The following is a 17,584-nucleotide window of genomic DNA, read 5'->3' on the forward strand; positions in this document are numbered from 1 at the left end:
TCTTGGCAATGAGAAAATTTCCTTGGGGGTTTGCTTCTATCTGAAGCCCCCAGTGAGCCAGAGTAACTTCAAAATCCACACCTTAGGGTATTAGCAGTGACTGGGTTCATTTTAACTTTCCTTGATACTGATTTGGGGCAAGAATCCCTCACAGAAGGACATAAATGACACAATGCCCAAGGTTTTAACAAGGTGACTTTTGTTTTTGTGAATTTTCTAGTCCTGCGAGAAGGATTAGAACACCCCTCAGCCTGTGTTCTCACAGCTTCCTGCACCTTTTCTTCATTATGATCAATTGTAATGATATGGCTATTTGTGTAATTATTATTTGATGTCTGTCTCCACTACTAGATTGTAAATTTCCTGCCACGGGGATCCTGCCTGGCTTGTTGGCTGCCACTTTCTGCCCGTGTCTGATTTTCACATGTGTGTCAAAGGAGAAATCCTCCTCTTCCCCAAGCACCTGGGGTGTGCAGTCTTATTCCAGTGACTTCCCACACTGAGATGCCCCCCAAAATTGTTAGACCATTAGGATGGATGTCCCACTGAAGCTAATCTGCCTAGGAGATAAGAAAGCTGAAAGATTCAGAGGGGGAATTAACAGCTCCTTAGTCCGTTCCCCCACATGATTCCAGTCCTAGAAGAGCTGGTAAAGAATCTGCCTGCAATGCAGGAGACCCCAGTTCAATTCCTGGGTTGGGAAGATCCCCTGGAGAAGGGAAAGGCTACCCACTCCAGTATTCTTGGGCTTCTCTTGTGGCTCAGCTGGTAAGGAAGCTGCCTGCAATTGTGGGAGACCTAGGTTTGATTCCTAGGTTGGGAAGATCCCCTGGAGAAGGGAAAGACTACCCACTCCACCTGGAGAATTCTATGGACTGTATAGTCCATGGGGTCACAAAGAGTCAGACATGACTGAGCGACTTTCACTTCACTTCACTTCCATTTCCAATGGAAATATCATACGTGTTTCTATTATGAAAGTATTTTCCTAAAAACATTCATCTCTCACACATGCACTTTTCTTTTCCTTATAAGCACCTGCATCTGATGCCTTTGCTTTCCCCACCCGTCTGACCCCTTCTGTCCATGATCCTTATTACCAGCCCTCTCATACTTTTATTTAGTTCTTTATTGCTAGTCACCACCTTCCCCGTGTTTGTATTTTATGTAACATCCCTTGGTAATTCTGTCTAGCTTCTCTGCTTGCTGGTAGTCAGGAAGTTCTTTCTGTTATCTAATCACAGTTCTTCATGCTACAGTAGAGGCCTATTTCCTCTCGTTCTGTTTCTAGGGTGGTTTGGAAATAGCTAGTCACCATCTCTGAGCTGTGACTTTATTATATTTGAAGATCAAGCTCTCTTTGGCCACCGTCTGGCCCATTCTTATGCTCCTCTTCAATCAATCATCTTGGCTCCTTTAGTTTGGCCCCACAGCTCCCTGAAGTCCCAGGCGTTAGCTGGTTGGCTAAGCAAGCTTCTCTTCCCTTCTGCATTCAGACTGTTTTCCAGCCTGGACAAATTCTCTGACATTTGCACCCCAGAAAATTTAACCCTGGGGCCCCAGAAACGAATGCAGCCTGAAGCTTTGTGCCCCACGGCCACTGTACAATGAGAAGCATTCACAACTTAGAAGCAGGCCTGCAAAGGGAAAATAAAAACCTCGATGACCCTCTGTGGTTCTTTTTTTCTTTACAGTAAATAATTTACAAAAACAAATTTTCCTCCACCATAGGCTTTATCACTGGTCCCCAGAGCCAGCCTTTACGCATTTCCATACCGTCATGGACTATTTTTAGTGAAAGATGACATTAAGTACTGGCTGCCCCGTGGGCTTCAACCCCCATCTCTTCCTCCTGTCAGAATGTTTTCAGACCTCCCCTTTTGGACCTGCTGGCCACTCATAGCCTAGAAATATTTCCAAGAGTGTGAGTAGCATGACTTCAGGGGTTTCTGAGAAAGCCTCTGTCTAAACATATCTCCTTCGGCTTGGGTCTGATGATTAGAATTTCAGCCATAGAGATTCATTTCTTTAGCTCAATATCACTTCCTCAGGAAGCCTTGTCTGATACTTTGTTACACTCTTAGGGAGGAGCTTATTCCTTTTCCCTCTTGGCACTTCTTTGTAATTATAGATTCACTGGTGTGGTTATTTAGGTTAATGTTCCTCTCTTTACTATTCCATGATGGCTGTGGCCATGCTTTTTGTGAGTTCCCCACTCTATTCCCAGTGCCTAACAGTGGTCATGTATGGATGTGAGAGCTGGACTGTGAAGAAAGCTGAGCGCTGAAGAACTGATGCTTTTGAACTGTGGTGTTGGAGAAGACTCTTGGGAGTCCCTCGAACTGCAAGGAGATCCAACCAGTCCATTCTAAAGGAGATCAGTCCTGGGTGTTCATTGGAAGGACTGATGCTGAAGCTGAAACTCCAATACTTTGGCCACCTCATGCGAAGAGTTGACTCACTGGAAAAGACCCTGATGCTTGGAGGGATTGGGGGCAGGAGGAGAAGGGGACGACAGAGGATGAGATGGCTGGATGGCATCACCAACTCAATGGACATGAGTCTGAGTAAACTCCGGGAGTTGGTGATGGACAGGGAGGCCTGGCGTGCTGTGATTCATGGGGTTGCAAAGAGTCGGACACGTCTGAGCGACTGAACCGCACAGTGAGCCTGTCACATGGAAGGCATGAGAGAAATATTTGTTGTTGACTGAATCTGCTCATGAACCTAAATGTGAATTTTCCAGAGCACTGATGGGAAAGGGTGTGGGTATGCATGCCCAGGACATTAGCTTGGTGCGAGGGCCCCAGAAAGCAAGGTGCTGACCACAAGCAGCAATCTGCTTCCCCAGATGACCCAAGGCTGTTTCCTTTTTGCTACTCCAGCTCGCTTTCCTTTCCTGTCAGCTTGAGACTTCCCTCCTTCCTCAGCCCAACCCCAGGACCTACATTTATATGGCATCTGGGAAGGAAGGGTTTGACCAAGGTATTGATGCAAATAAGGCTAAAATGACACCCTGTGGGGCCACCAGGAACTTTTTTCCAGAGAGATTTGGGTGAACTGTGTGTGTCTGTGTGTGCATTCATGGGCTTCCCTGATAGCTTAGCTAGTAAAGAATCTGCCTGAAATGCAGAAGACCTGGGTTTGATCCCTGAGTCGGGAAGATCCCCTGGAGAAGGAAATGACAACCCACTCCAGTATTCTTGCCTGGAGAATCCCATGGATAGAGGAGCCCACTGGGCTAAGTCCATGCGGTCACAAAGAGTCAGGCACGACTGAGCAACTAATACTACTACACTATATATGTATTCTCAGGGCAGCGCCTTGACATGATCCTGGTTCTGTCATCCCCCTCAGAAGGGGCCTGGTGGAGACCGAGGCCAGAGATGCACAGATGTGAAGCCATACCCCCAGACTCCTATGGTACCCACTGTCAACTGCACGCCCACGCTTAGCCTTCCTGGTTCTGATGGGCTTTCTTCAAGAATCCTTGAAGGGTGCCTTTCTGCTCTTGGGCCCTGAAGGCCTCCAGCTACCCAAGACTAGCTAGGTCCCTGAGGGGAGGCTTGCTCCGACTCAGAGAGGGGCCACAAGAGGAGGGCCAAAGAAGCCCTCTCATACATGGAAAGTGTTCCTCGCTGTCCCCACCCCAGCCAGCTCCTTCTGACCCATGGCCCTTGCTGGACAGGCAAGGTGCCCCTCTCCTCTCCCAACCAGACAGCCTCACAGCTCTTCCCACTGGCCATTCTTTAAGGCCCTGCTGGAAGCTGCTGCCATAAACAGACTCTCCCTTCCTAGTTTGCTTTGGCACAGCAAAATGGCTGTGTGGGGAGGTCTTACAAATAGCTGTGAAAAGAAGAGAAGCGAAAAGCAAAGGGGAAAAGGAAAGACAAAAACATCTGAATGCAGAGTTCCAAAGAATAGCAAGAAGAGATAAGAAAGCCTTCTTCAGCGATCAATGCAAAGAAATAGAGGAAAACAACAGAATGGGAAAGACTAGAGATCTCTTCAAGAAAATTAGAGATACCAAGGGAATATTTCATGCAAAGATGGGCTCAATAAAGAACAGAAATGGTATGGATCTAACAGAAGCAGAAGATATTAAGAAGAGGTGGCAAGAATACACAGAAGAACTGTACAAAAAAGATCTTCACGACCCAGATAATCATGATGGTGTGATCACTCATCTAGAGCCAGACATCCTGGAATGTGAAGTCAAGTGGGCCTTAGAAAGCATCACTACGAACAAAGCTAGTGGAGGTGATGGAATTCCAGTGGAGCTATTTCAAATCCTGAAAGATGATGCTGTGAAAGTGCTGCACTCAATATGCCAGCAAATTTGGAAAACTCAGCAGTGGCCACAGGACTGGAAAAGGTCAGTTTTCATTCCAATACCAAAGAAAGGCAATGCCAAAGAATGCTCAAACTACCGCACAATTGCACTCATCTCACACGCTAGTAAAGTAATGCTCAAAATTCTCCAAGCCAGGCTTCAGCAATACGTGAACCGTGAACTTCCTGATGTTCAAGCTGGTTTTAGAAAAGGCAGAGGAACCAGAGATCAAATTGCCAACATCTGCTGGATCATGGAAAAAGCAAGAGAGTTCCAGAAAAACATCTATTTCTGCTTTATTGACTATGCCAAAGCCTTTGACTGTGTGGATCACAATAAACTGTGGAAAATTCTGAAAGAGATGGGAATACCAGACCACCTGACTTGCCTCTTGAGAAATCTGTATACAGGTCAGGAAGCAACAGTTAGAACTGGACATGGAACAACAGACTGGTTCCAAATAGGAAAAGGAGTCCGTCAAGGCTGTATATTGTCACCCTGCTTATTTAACTTATATGCAGAGTACATCATGAGAAACGCTGGACTGGAAGAAACACAAGCTGGAATCAAGACTGCCGGCAGAAATATCAATAACCTCGGATATGCAGATGACACCACCCTTATGGCAGAAAGTGAAGAGGAACTAAAAAGCCTCTTGATGAAAGTGAAAGAGGAGAGTGAAAAAGTTGGCTTAAAGCTCAACATTCAGAAAACAAAGATCATGGCATCTAGTGCCATCACTTCATGAGAAATAGATGGGGAAACAGTGGAAACAGTGTCAGACTTTATTTTTTTGCACTCCAAAATCACTGCAGATGGTGACTGCAGCCATGAAACTAAAAGACACTTACTCCTTGGAAGGAAAGTTATGACCAACCTAGATAGCGTATTCAAAAGCAGAGACATTACTTTGCTGACTAAGGCCCGTCCAGTCAAGGCTATGGTTTTTCCAGTAGTCATGTATGGATGTGAGGGTTGAACTGTGAAGAAGGCTGAGCACTGAAGAATTGATGCTTTTGAACTGTGGTGTTGGAGAAGACTCTTGAGAGTCCCTTGGACTGCAAGGAGATCCAACCAGTCCATTCTGAAGGAGATCAGCCCTGGGATTTCTTTGCAAGGAATGATGCTAAAGCTGAAACTCCAGTACTTTGGCCACCTCATGCGAAGAGTTGACTCACTGGAAAAGACCCTGATGTTGGGAGGGATTGGGGGCAAGAGGAGAAGGGGACGACCGAGGATGAGATGGCTGGATGGCATCACTGACTCGATGGACGTGAGTCTGAGTGAACTCCGGGAGTTGGTGATGGACAGGGAGGCCTGGCGTGCTATGATTCCTGGGGTCGCAAAGAGTCGGACACGACGGAGCGACTGAACTGAACTGAAGTTTTGGGCTTGCAGATCCAGAAACAGTAAACTTGAGGCCTTTCCCTCAAGAAGCAGAAGCCCCAGCCTAGCCTGCAGTGGCTAGTGGCTCTGCTGCAACCGCTTTGGTCCTGCTGCCTCCCTCCTCTACCGTGCCTAACAGGGCAGGCATTCAATAAATCTGCAGTAGGTGCTCGGTAAATAGCAGACCTATGGTCGATAAATGATGGATTGATTAATTGAAGTGCTTGGCCGCTCAGTACAAGGTCTAATGAGGCACTGCCGTGGTTCATTTTCCTGTGCACCTGGGGAAGCAGAGTTTAGTGCGTTAGGACTGGGCCGGGTTTATCTTATTCCTTTTTGTTTCTTTTTCTTTTTTTTACTGCAACTGACTATGAACTGAAAGGGTGAGGGATAGAAAAAAGTGAGGGGCTGGAGGCCTGGGAGGGGCCTCAAGAAAGGGGAATCCTACACCTCTGCCTCAGTTCCCGCCCCCAACTGTCACTGGATTCAGGGAATTTGGGGAGCCCAGCTCTCCTGAGCCCTGAGATGGTGGTCCTGGGCTTGTCTGAGAGTTGCATACAAATCACACCTGTCAGTAATTCCCATGCTACCTTTTGACTTTACCTCCCTGTTTCTTCCTCCTTTCCTTGGACAGGAGGGCAGAGTCCCCCATGACACTCGGCCTGTGAGCCATTTACCCACTGACAACATAGTATGACAGGCTGGGTAGAGACAAGGAAAGAGAAGAGGACCTATTGGTTTAGACATAAACTTTGAGCCAGTGGACTATTAGATTGATGGGGCTATTTTGTGTTGTAGATATTCATGTGAGTTTATTAGAGAAATATGTCATAGAATTTAGCAAGTCCAATTTCACTGGGGGCTCAGCTGTACCAAACCAGTAATGCCATTTTCTGAAAAGGCTAGGAAGTGAACTCAGAGAAGGCAATGGCACCCCACTCCAGTACTCTTGCCTGGAAAATCCCATGGACGGAGGAGCCTGCAGTCCATGGGGTCACTAAGAGTCGGACACAACTGAGCAACTTCACTATCACTTTTCACTTTCCACTTTCATGCATTAGAGAAGGAAATGGCAGCCCACTCCAGTGTTCTTGCCTAGAGAATCCCATGGACGGGGGAGACTGGTGGGCTGCCATCTATGGGGTCGCACAGAGTCGGACACGACTGAAGCGATGCAGCAGCAGCAGCAGGAAGTGAACTAGGTATCACTGTGAATTCAGGCCAGCCTGGAGACTTTGTGAAGAATGGATTGGGCCTCCCAGCTTCCTCTAAACCCATCTCCCTAAAGTCCCCAGAACAGTACCTGTCACAACAAGCAGATACAAAAGGAAGAAGAACTTCTGACACCTGTTCTGCACCCCCCACCCCCAATGCACCAGGCTGACTTCAGCACTGCACCATCAGGTGACAGCAGGAGATGCCAACCCTCAAGAACACCCCAAACCACGCTTAAGTCCATAGCAGCTCACCTACCAGCTTACATGTGCTGCAGAGTGTGGGGGCCTCAGGGAGGAATCACCTTCACTGCCTGGCACTTGCCTCTGAGCAGACTCTTGGCCTGACACTAGGCAGGGGAGGCTTTTCCTTTGGAAGTGTAGTGAGCTCTACTTAGACCCCCAGCAGGCTTCTGAATGCCTGGCCCCAGGGAAGCCTGCCACTGAGCAAGCAGAAGCTTGATGCCTCAGTAACCTGGCTCTGTTACATAAGGCACTACGAGAGATATGAGTCAGGGACCTCAGGCTGGCCCAGGCCCAGCTTAGCCTGGGAGTGAGGCTAAAAGGGAGGTGTGTGTTTATGTGTGTGGGGAGGGGGGGTAAGCCAGGAAGGAGCTGCTGGAACCACTTCCTTTCCTCTCACTTCTCACCCCCTTCTTCCTCAGGGATAGCTATAGCCAATCGCCGGCCTACAAAGCTCGGAGTGGGAATCCCGGCCAGATCCTGAGCTGTGAGCAGCTGCTCTCCATCTCCCCTGAAGAGAAGACAAGAGGAAGTAGGCTGAATACCCAAGGCTGTTTCGTGAGTAAATTCTTCCTTCTAGGAAGGATGGGGAAGGTCCCTTCGGGGCTTTGTCCACAGGCAGGGGCCTGATTTCAGGCTAGGCCTATTTGAGGAAAGTGGTTCCCAGGGGAGGAAGGCTGATTGCATGCCTGGGGCATCACTGACCAAGCAGCTTAGGGCTCTGGTTTCCCCTCAGGCTAGTGCTGCACAATGGGAAGCCTCCCAGTCAGTCTTCGTGCTGGCTGGGATCTCACACCTCACAAACTGTTTCCCATAGGGCAACAGCCACTTTGGGGCAGAGATTTCCAGGTAGAAGGTACAAGTGAATTAGCTTTGCCCCATGAAAAGACTCCCTCCTGCCCAGATTAGCATTTGAAAAAGCTTATTTTCTAGACTCCTCCCATCTTATCCCCACTCTGACTCTTTAGCTAAGCTGGATTTTGGCATGGGTACGTGGTGGCTTCCATAAGCCATTTCCCCACGCTGACTCCTCATCAAACCTGCTTTGAGGCCGAGATCTAGCCTTCAGCCTTCACAGAGATCCCATTAGTCCACAGGGTCCTGCTCTGCCAAACCCATGGCCCCAAGCGAAGCTCTAACCCTTGTCCCATTATTGCAGGCAATGGGACAGCACAACATGTCCTGGGCCATTATTGCCTTCTTCATCTAAAAGAGAAATTTCGTCTTTTTTGACCCCTGTGGTCAAGGAATGCTCTCCCTTGAGTGCACTGAGCACACTGAGTGCCCCATCAAATGGGCCCAAGCTTCAGGCCCACGCAGCACACTGGCTTCTCTAGGGCTAGTGAGACTACTGCATGACACCAACCAATTTGTTATGTAAACCCAGCCAGTCATGGCAGATTATGGCTCTGTGGTTATCTTGAGGGATCCCTTACGTAAGAGGAGAAAGTTCAGGTAAGAGCATAATTGTGATGAGCAAACACGGTGCAATGGCTACCACCAAGGTAAAGACATGGCTGACCTTATTCCTCTCAGCCAGCCCACAGGCACAGGCAAGTGCTCTGCTGGGCTCCACTACCCAAGGGACCCAGAGACCCTGGCAGCCTTGGCCAGACACATCCATCTCCATTTACCCAGACTTCCTGGCCTTCAGGACCTGTTATGGAAAGGAGCCAAAGCTCTACCTGGAATTGAGAGCTTGTTAGTTTATCTGGAAGTGCAAATACAAGCAGTTAACCTTCTCTTCAGGCGAGGAGGGAAAATAAGGTCACCCTGGAAAGTTATTTTCTGAGGTGTGGGCTCACATGGGCCCATTCCTGGCAAGACTGAGGAGGAGGAGGAGGTGGAATTTGCGTTCTGTTCTTGTCACTTTTCTTGAAGAGCACAAATCTTCCATCCAGACCTCTCAAGCTCCGTGCTGCCCAGAGCTGCACATTGCAGCAGGCCTTTCAAGGACTCTGGCCCCATCTCTCTACTTCTCTTCTCCAAACTTGGCTTTCATAGGTTCCATTCCCATAGAACCCTATGCCCAATGAGCTGTCATGCCCAAAGGAAGTTCTGATAAACAAGTCCACACAAAGTGGTTAATGGTGAGTAAAACATGTACATGTTACTCTTTTAAAAAGGAGATCTTGGGTAGCCAACCTGGATAGACCCTGCCCATTCATTGAAACTTTTTCCAGTCCCTAATTCATCAGCATCCTGAAAGCACATCATTTCCCTCATAAAACTTGTATCATTTGGTTAAACTTCTTAGCTTTCTTTCATTGTAATCACTAGCACTAGCAGCTGATTCGGGGAGGGAGGACTTCTCCCCAAAGAAATAGACATTTGCTCTTTTCATGGGCATTACTATACTTGAATGAATTGACTATGAGAAAAGGACTATAAAACTGGGTTGAAAAGTAGGTTCTAGGCAACTCCACTCCTAGGTAGAGACCCAAAAGACTTGAAAGAAGGAGCTCAAAAAGATACCTGGACACCAATGTCCAAAGCAGCATACTTTACCAGATCAAGCAAGTGGAAAGAACCCGAGTTTGTGAACAGATGAACTGGATGACACAAAATGTGGTGTATCCATCAAAGGGATTTCATTCACTCATAAACAGGAAGCAAGTGCTGATAAATGGATAGACCTTGACAACATTACCTCATGTGAATGAAGCTATTCAAAAGGCCACATTTTGTATAATTTGACTCATACAAAATACCTCAAATAGGCAAATTCCTGAGATAGAAGAACAGAAGTTACCAAGGACTGGAGGGAGAGGAGAACAGGGAATTACTGCTTAATTAAATGCAGAGTTAGTCACTCACTCATGTCTGACTCTTTGTGACCTCATGGACTGTAGCCCACCAGGCTCCTCTGTCCATGGAATTCTCCAGGCAAGAATACTGGAGTGGGTAGCCATTTCCTTCTCCAGGGGATCTTCTGGACCCAGGGATGAAACTCGGGTCTCCTGCATTACAGGCAGATTCTTTACCACCTGAGCCTCCAGGGAAGGTACTAAATAGGTACAGAGTTTCCATTTGGGATGGTGCCAAAGTTCTGGAATGGGTAATATTGCTGACTGCACCATTGGGAATATACTTAATACCACTGACTTGCACACTTAAAAATGGTTAAAATGACAAATTTTATGTTATATGTTATTGGTATATATGCATATACCTAATATATACATATTCTTTATATACATATAAAACATACACTCACATATGTAGTATATATAGTAGTTGCTGGGAGAGCAGTAGGGTCACTCACCACCCAAAGCCTCTGAGCACATGGAATTCACATCTGTGTCTCAGCAAAAAGACAATTTGTAACACATCAGGGCTCTCATGAGGTATACAAACAATGAGTGTTATGTCTGCAAATGCATTTGTGTTTTCAACAGAGATATGTCTTAATTCAAGGTGCCTATTGTTTGTCAGACCACTAGGCACTTAGGGAAAAGTTATTTTAAATTTCCCTGGGCTAGGAAAGGACTTTCAGAGCTTGATACCAAAAGCAAAACTCACAAAAGCAAAGAATAACAGACTTAAACACATAGAAACTCAAGACCTTTTCCCAGCAAAGTACATCATCCTCAAAATCAAATGGCAAAATTAGTTGACAAACGGTTGCAACCTCTAAATCAGAATTTCTTGTGGTGTGGCCCAAATACTGCTGCACTATGGAATAGGAACTTTAGATGGCAAGGACAGAAAACTGATCTTAGAGTATAAAATTAAGCTCTACAGCAGGCAGGTGGGAGAGTTTTGCCCCCTAAATCCTCTATGTCCTCAGAAATCAGGTTCAGGAATATACATTTATGAAATCATTACTTTGAAGACTCAGAGAAGCACAAATAATTTTTATGCAAATTTTTCTTGGAAGCCTGATCTCTGAATCCACATCTTTCCCTTTACTACTATATCTCACATCAATAGGGAAGGTTAAAAGAATTAACACACATAAAACAACTAGAAATCTTGCTATTATTATTTTCTGAGCATCTAAGTGGGGACCAGTTGTTGCCGGCGCAGAAGCTTAAAGGTAGAGTCCAAGGGCTCTCAGAGCTGCAGGAGAACTCAGATTCAAAGTAGCTCAAATCACACTGGCCGGGGTGCTGGGGAGCTGAAGAATAGAGCTGATTAAGTAGTTTTGGGTAAAATCTTAGAAATAAATTTGAAATTACAACAATGACAACAACAGGATATGGCAAAAGCTCCCCTTTCAGCTTGCTATACTTTACTGATCAGAGAATTTGTTGTTGTTTAGTCACTAAGTTGTGTCCAACTCTTTTGTGACCTCATGGACTGTAGCCCGCCAGGCTCCTCTGTCCATGGGATTCTCCAGGCCAGCATACTGGAGTGGGTTACCACTTCCTTCTCCAGGGGATCTTCCCGACCCAGGAAATGAACCCGTGTCTCCTGCATTGGCAGGTGAATTCTTTACCAATGAGCCACCAGAGAAGCCCAGATCAGAGAATTAAGGCCCCTCAAAATTCAACTTTGCAAATTTTTTAATAGGCTGCATTTCAATTGAAAAAAGTTAGCTCTTTGCCCAGCATAATCTATCTACCTCTTAGGTTTTCCAGTTTTAGAAGCATTTTCAACAGTATGCTAAGTCACTTCAGTCGTGTCCGACTCTGTGCAACCCCATAAATGGCAGCCCACCAGGCTCCCTCGTCCCTGAGATTCTCCAGGCAAGAATACTGGAGTGGGTTGCCATTTCCTTCTCCAATGCATGAAAGTGAAAAGTAAAGTGAAGTTGTTCAGTCGTGTCCGACTCTTAGTGACCCCATGGACTGCAGCCCACCAGGCTCCTCCATCCAAGGGATTTTCCAGGCAAGAGTACTGGAGTGGGGTGCCAATAGTCCCCTAATAATAGATTGACCAATCATCCCAGTTTCCTTGGGACTGTCCCTGTTTGAGCACTGAAAGTCCTGTGTTGGTGGAAAGTCCTGGGATGGTTGGTCACCTGACCTAATTAGGACACTTTAACCATTTGATTAGTTTATGGGCTAATATTTGCCTCTGCTTAATAATTCTTCCTTCATCGACAACTCTTTAGTGTCCTCCTGATCTTAGGTGGAGTCTTGGCTCTGCTCTTCATTGTAAGGCATCGAGAAAGTTATTTAATTTTCTCCAGCCTTAATTTCCTTCATTAAAAAATGAAGAATGGTGATAACAGTACCCATTTCATTGGGTTGGTGTAAAATTAAATGAGCCTATGCAGATATAATGCTTAGCACATGCTGTAAACACTCAGTAGATGTTTAGCTACTAATCTATTATAGTTATCAGTTATCTAACACAAGATTGAAGGGCTGGTATGTAAAACACATCTCCCCTTACAAGTAGTTTAGAGGGACTATTTACACACCAATGAGCTAGATGCCCATTACCACTGATTCATACGTATACACACAACACTGTTTATCAGGGCTTCTACCAAGCTATCAGACTTACTGCATATGGTTCATACCAGGAAAAAAATCATATTTAAACCCTTATAAGAATTTTCCAAGAGTCAATTAAAGTTGTAAAATGTTTACATAGGACCACACCAACAATGAAGTAGCCATCTAGCCAAAAAAACCTTTATTGAGTACTGGCAGTATAATTAGAAGCCAAGGAAAAGCCAAGTAAGTGGAAAACACACCCTACCCTCAAATTGCTTACACTCTTGTGTTCCAAGGAAACCAAGAGCTAAGCTGATAGTCAGGGACAGGTCAAAGCAGAAACCAGATGGAAATCAAGAATCTGCCCCACGCTTCCTCCCAAGAATATAGGAGCCCTTGCAGCTGGGGAGTGGGCTGTAGGAGGAAAGGCAGAAAGAGTCGCTTCTCCAGAAGCCATGAAGGAGACAAGTTAGAGGAAAAAGACACTCAGGCAGGAATCTGAAGTATCAAATAATTAAATGGAATAGAAGTAACAATGATGGCTGTTGTATGAAGCTAGAAAACCAGGGAATAAATAAAATAGGAAGAGGAAATTTTCACTCAGAAGACTGTCCAGCCTAGATTTTGGAGAAACCCCCTGACCAGCAATAATGGCCTCCTACTTTGCCAGTGAGCGTGTCATTGTAGGCAAACTTTCAACCAAATTCAGCATCTCCAGTCTCTAAGGTCCTAGTTGTGAAGAGAAATGACAGAATGCTTTGTGTTTCTGGAACTGTTAAAGTGGTTACCACAGGACCCTGTCACTCCTCAGCCTGGGGGCTTGAGTTGCTCTGTTCCCAGGAGGGGAGGCAGGGTGCTCAGAGACAACTTCCCAATGATATGCCGTGTTCCCTCCACCAAAGCTCTCAGCCCCCAAACCAACCTGGTGGCATTTCCAGGCTTTGCCAAGAACCAAGAGGTGTCAACAGAGTAGGTGACAAAGGAGGTCTTGCTGTTTTCAAGAAACCCAGACCACCAGAAAGCCTCCCAAGGTGTGGCGCAAGTGAACACTTTGATTTCAGACTTTCAGCCTCACATCTCACTCACTTAGGTCTGACCCTCCCAGGCCTCCAACCTAGGACCCAGAGCTGAGGAAGTGTCCCCTCTTATGTTTCGTCAGGCCATTTCGGAGCAGACTCTCTCCCAGGTGAAAGAGTGCAAGTGCCATGAGCCCTCTTTCCAGGTGTCGCTGCCACCCATCCCCCACCACCTACAGCCCTAAGCTCAGCAGGCTATTCGGAACCTGTTAGGGCTTTCGCTGGGCAGGGTTGCAGTGGCTGTGGTCTGAATACACTTGTAGTAATCTGTCACCAGAAATGAAGATTCCCTGGAAACTCGGCCTGGTTTCTTAGAGACAATGAGATAAATTGATGCCTAAAGTGAAATAATAGATGAGAAAGGGCTTTGATGGCGTGGAAAATGCCTGCAAATACCTGTTATAATAATGCTAACGAAGTTGGCAGCCTTGCTTGTCCCCTCCTGGAACTTCTGGGGCTGTGGAAGCTAACCTGAGCAGAGCACTAAGTAAGGTAGCTCTTGCCTAGCTCGATGGCTTTTAAAATTTCCTATTTGTGTCTCAGTGACAAACCATCAAATTATTCAATTACTCTGTGGAAGCCCCAAATTACTTATTACTTTGTCTGAGCACATTACCTGCCCACGACTTGGAACCTCAGAACTAGAACGAAGCTTAGAGACCAGAGAGGTGAAGCAACTTGCTCAGGGTCACACAGGGAACTAGACACATAACTTGTACTACAACCGAGGTCTCCCACAGAGGGTTTCTCTTTCTCTTACATAACCTGTGACCTTGAGGAAGAAGAAAACCCCCCCACCCACCCTCACGCGCATGCACACACACACACACACACACACACACCCCAGTGCCTCGCTCCTATGGCTCTAAGAACACCAAACCCACAGCTGAGTTTCCTAAAGTTGCCTCTCCTGCCTCAAAATTGCTGCAGTTGTCTCCTCAAGACCAGCTCTTACCAGAGTGCCTCAGACTGGAAGACTGCAGCCACCTTTGGTCTTCCCATTGTGTTTTTCTCCTCCACTCTCCCTTCCTTGCCCTTCAGCAGGATTTCTAGAAACTCTGACCTGCACTCCAACAACAGGTTTGCCATGACATGGACTCATCCACCCTCCTGTCCTGGGATGCTCTTTGGGGCTGCTTTTAGCTATCACTGGAAATGGAAGGCTGTGATCCATGGTGGGTCATGGGTGGGGAGGGGTCTCCCTATCTAGAGTTTCAAGAAATTCTCACAGGTCTCTCATTTTTCTTATTCCCCACCCTCCCCCACACCAGTAGCAGCTGAATCTGCCGGGACAATTTGCTTGCCCCTATTCTCAGTCAGGGCCACTCAGTAATTTAAAAGCCCTTGCAATTTTCGCCCAAGTTTGCCTATTTGGAAATGGACTTTTGATAAGCGTGGAACTCAGGTCCCAAGAGCATCCCATGGCAGACTCTCCAAAGTGGCCATAGAAATGCAGGCATTTGGGTAGAAAGTGCGGCCGGCTATCCCCAAAGCATCTACCGCTCTGTCGCTCTGTCCATCTTCTGGGCTCCAGCATTTCCCCAGGAAAGCCTCCACAGGCACCTTTCCAAACAGGGCTCCCACCTGCCAGGCCTCCCCTCAGCCACACAGGAATCCAGGTAGCCTCCTGGGTCGGGTTGTGGCGGTCCTGGGCGCCAAAACCTCCAGTGCCCCTCCCGGCCTTCCGGAGGGGCGCATTCCGCTCAGGCAGGTGCGAGGCGGCGGGACCAGGTGCCCACCCGCGCGGGCCCCGCCACCTACCTGTGGAAGAAGAGCAGAATGGAAAGCATGGTCTGGTCGATGTTGCGGTTGCAGATGCCCTCGTTGATCAGATAGCAGGGGTCCCGCAGCACGGGCTCTAGCGAATCCTGCCGCATTATGCTATTGAGCTTGTCGGTGTTGAGGTTCTCGAAGACCAGCTTCTCCTGCAGCTGCCGAAAGTTGCTCACGGTGGGGCTGCCCGAGTTGTTGTTGTCCCCGCCGTTGTCGCGCTGGAGCCCGCTCCGGTGGGCCAGGTCCAGGCAGCAGTTGCAGCAGTCGAGGCCGACAGGTGAGCGGCAGTCGGACTTGGGCTGGGCCATGTTCTCCAGCTCGGGGCCCGCCTGGCCCGCGAGGTCAGGGGCAGCCGGCAGGTGCGCGCCCGCCGGGCCGGCCGGAGGAGACTCCAGGGTGTCTGGGACAGACAAGCTGCGAGGAGAAGAAGAGTTGGAAATGAGCGTCAAAAGCCGGCCACCGTCGGCTCGGCCCCCTTCTGGCTGCGCCGCTCGGGGTGCGAATAGAAACAGCTGGACAAACAGCTCTGAGCGGATCCTTCGGGCTCACTTCCTCCTCCTCCTCCTCCTCTCCGCCCCCCTCCTCCTCCTCCGCCTCTCCAGGCCAGGGCCGCCCCCCCACCCCGAGGTGCCACACGCGGCCCCCGCGCGGCCCCAAGTTTCCCAAGTGTGAGAGCGGGGGCCGGGGGCGGACCTGAGGTAGCAGGAAGGGCGGGCGGCGGGGCCGACAGAGAGCCGGGGCGCGCCCTCGCTCCCTCCCTCCCGGGATCCCTCCCTCTCTCGCCAGCTCCGGGACTCGCCGGCTCTTAGGCTCTCCCGGGCTGCGCCGGCGGAGCGGTGGCAGAAGCCGAGCGCGAGTGAGCGAGCGAGCGAGCCGCGCGCCCAGGAGTCAGCGCGGAGCCGTGACAGCATGCAAATGACCCGCCGGGGGGCCGGCTGACCACGCGGGGCCGCCGCAGCTTCGCCCGCGCGCGCCCGGGAGCCGGCGGCACGGTCCTGTCCCCCTCCCCCGCCCCGCTCCCACCGGGCTTCCGCCCCCATCTCGCCCCAGCACCCGCAGGGCCGCCCGCACCTTGTGCCGCGCTGCCGGGAGCCCGGCCCCGCTCGGCCTCCTTCCGTGAGTCTCGCCGCGCTTCGCCTCGGGCAGTCTCTCTGCTTCTGGCGCATCTTGGGCCAGGAATCCCCGAGAGCCGCCGCGCCACCCCCGATCTCGAGCTCAACGGGCGGACCAATGTGCCTGGTCCCACCGCGGACGGGTCCCCCTACAGGAGAGACGCCGCCTTCGAGAAGCGGGGTGGGGGTGGGGTGAGGTGCAGAGAGCACGTGGCCCATGCTGGGTGTCCGAGGGCGCTCTGTGCGCCTCGGGGGTAACCGACACGCTCCTGCAACAAAACTCACAGAAGCACGCTCAACCGCTCCTCGGTTTCTGTTTCTTCTCCCTTCATTCCTTTCCCCCTTACCCCTCAATTGCTCTCTCCTATGTCTTCCCTGAACCCCATCTGAGATGGTCTTTGCTCCAGCTTCCCGGAATACCAGTCTGTTAAGTAGTTCTCCCTCTGTCTGCACGCCGGACCCCCACGCCTTGCTTCTCTTTGCCCTTCTTCTTCCATTCTTTCTTTCATATTTATTTTTCTGTTCCGTTGCCCCTTTTTCTCTCATTTATTTTTCTGTTCTTTTTTCCCTCTTTCTTTACTCCTCTCGGCCCTTTCCTTTCTTTCTTGCCCCCTTTTCTTATTCCTTTTTTTCCCTTTCCTGGATTTCCTTATTTAGGATTTTTCTCTGCCATTCCTCTTTTACTCCTCTCGGTTTCTTTCTTTCTCCTTTTCTTTCCCTCATTTTATTCCCCCCTGCTCCCCTCACTTCCACATCCCCTCATTCTCCTTAGTTTTGTCTCACCCTCCCCATTTCACTTATTTTCCCCAAATTTTCCAAACTTGCAGTTTTTTGATCCCCCTAAAGTGCTGCACTCAATATGTCAGCAAATTTGGAAAACTCAGCAGTGGCCACAGGACTGGAAAAGGTCAGTTTTCATTCCAATACCAAAGAAAGGCAATGCCAAAGAATGTTCAAACTACCACCCAATTGCACTCATCTCACACTCTAGTAAAGTAATGCTCAAAATTCTCCAAGCCAGGCTTCAACAATACGTGAAGCATGAACTTCCTGATGT

The 17,584-nt window shown here is 48.6% G+C and overlaps 1 protein-coding gene across 2 annotated transcripts in view; it reads right to left on the minus strand.

Annotated features, from left to right (window-relative positions):
• Positions 1–16,644, minus strand: part of TSC22D3 (TSC22 domain family member 3) — a 67,941-nt gene extending 51,297 nt beyond the window's left edge. The window contains exons 1-2 of one of the 2 annotated variants that reach the window (XM_040265039.1): positions 16,487–16,644; positions 15,404–15,829 (exon numbers count right to left, since the gene is read on the minus strand). In XM_040265039.1, coding sequence (XP_040120973.1) covers positions 15,404–15,829; positions 16,487–16,581 — 521 coding nt within the window. In that variant the 5' untranslated portion in view covers positions 16,582–16,644. Of the gene's footprint in view, positions 1–15,403; positions 15,830–16,108; positions 16,304–16,486 lie in introns of those variants that run through there. The other variant, XM_040265038.1, reaches the window with a different exon arrangement.
• Between the last annotated feature and the right edge of the window lie 940 nt (positions 16,645–17,584).

Source organism: Oryx dammah, unplaced genomic scaffold, assembly GCF_014754425.2.
Source record: "Oryx dammah isolate SB20612 unplaced genomic scaffold, SCBI_Odam_1.1 HiC_scaffold_23, whole genome shotgun sequence".
In the NCBI taxonomy this organism is placed as follows: Eukaryota; Metazoa; Chordata; class Mammalia; order Artiodactyla; family Bovidae; genus Oryx; species Oryx dammah.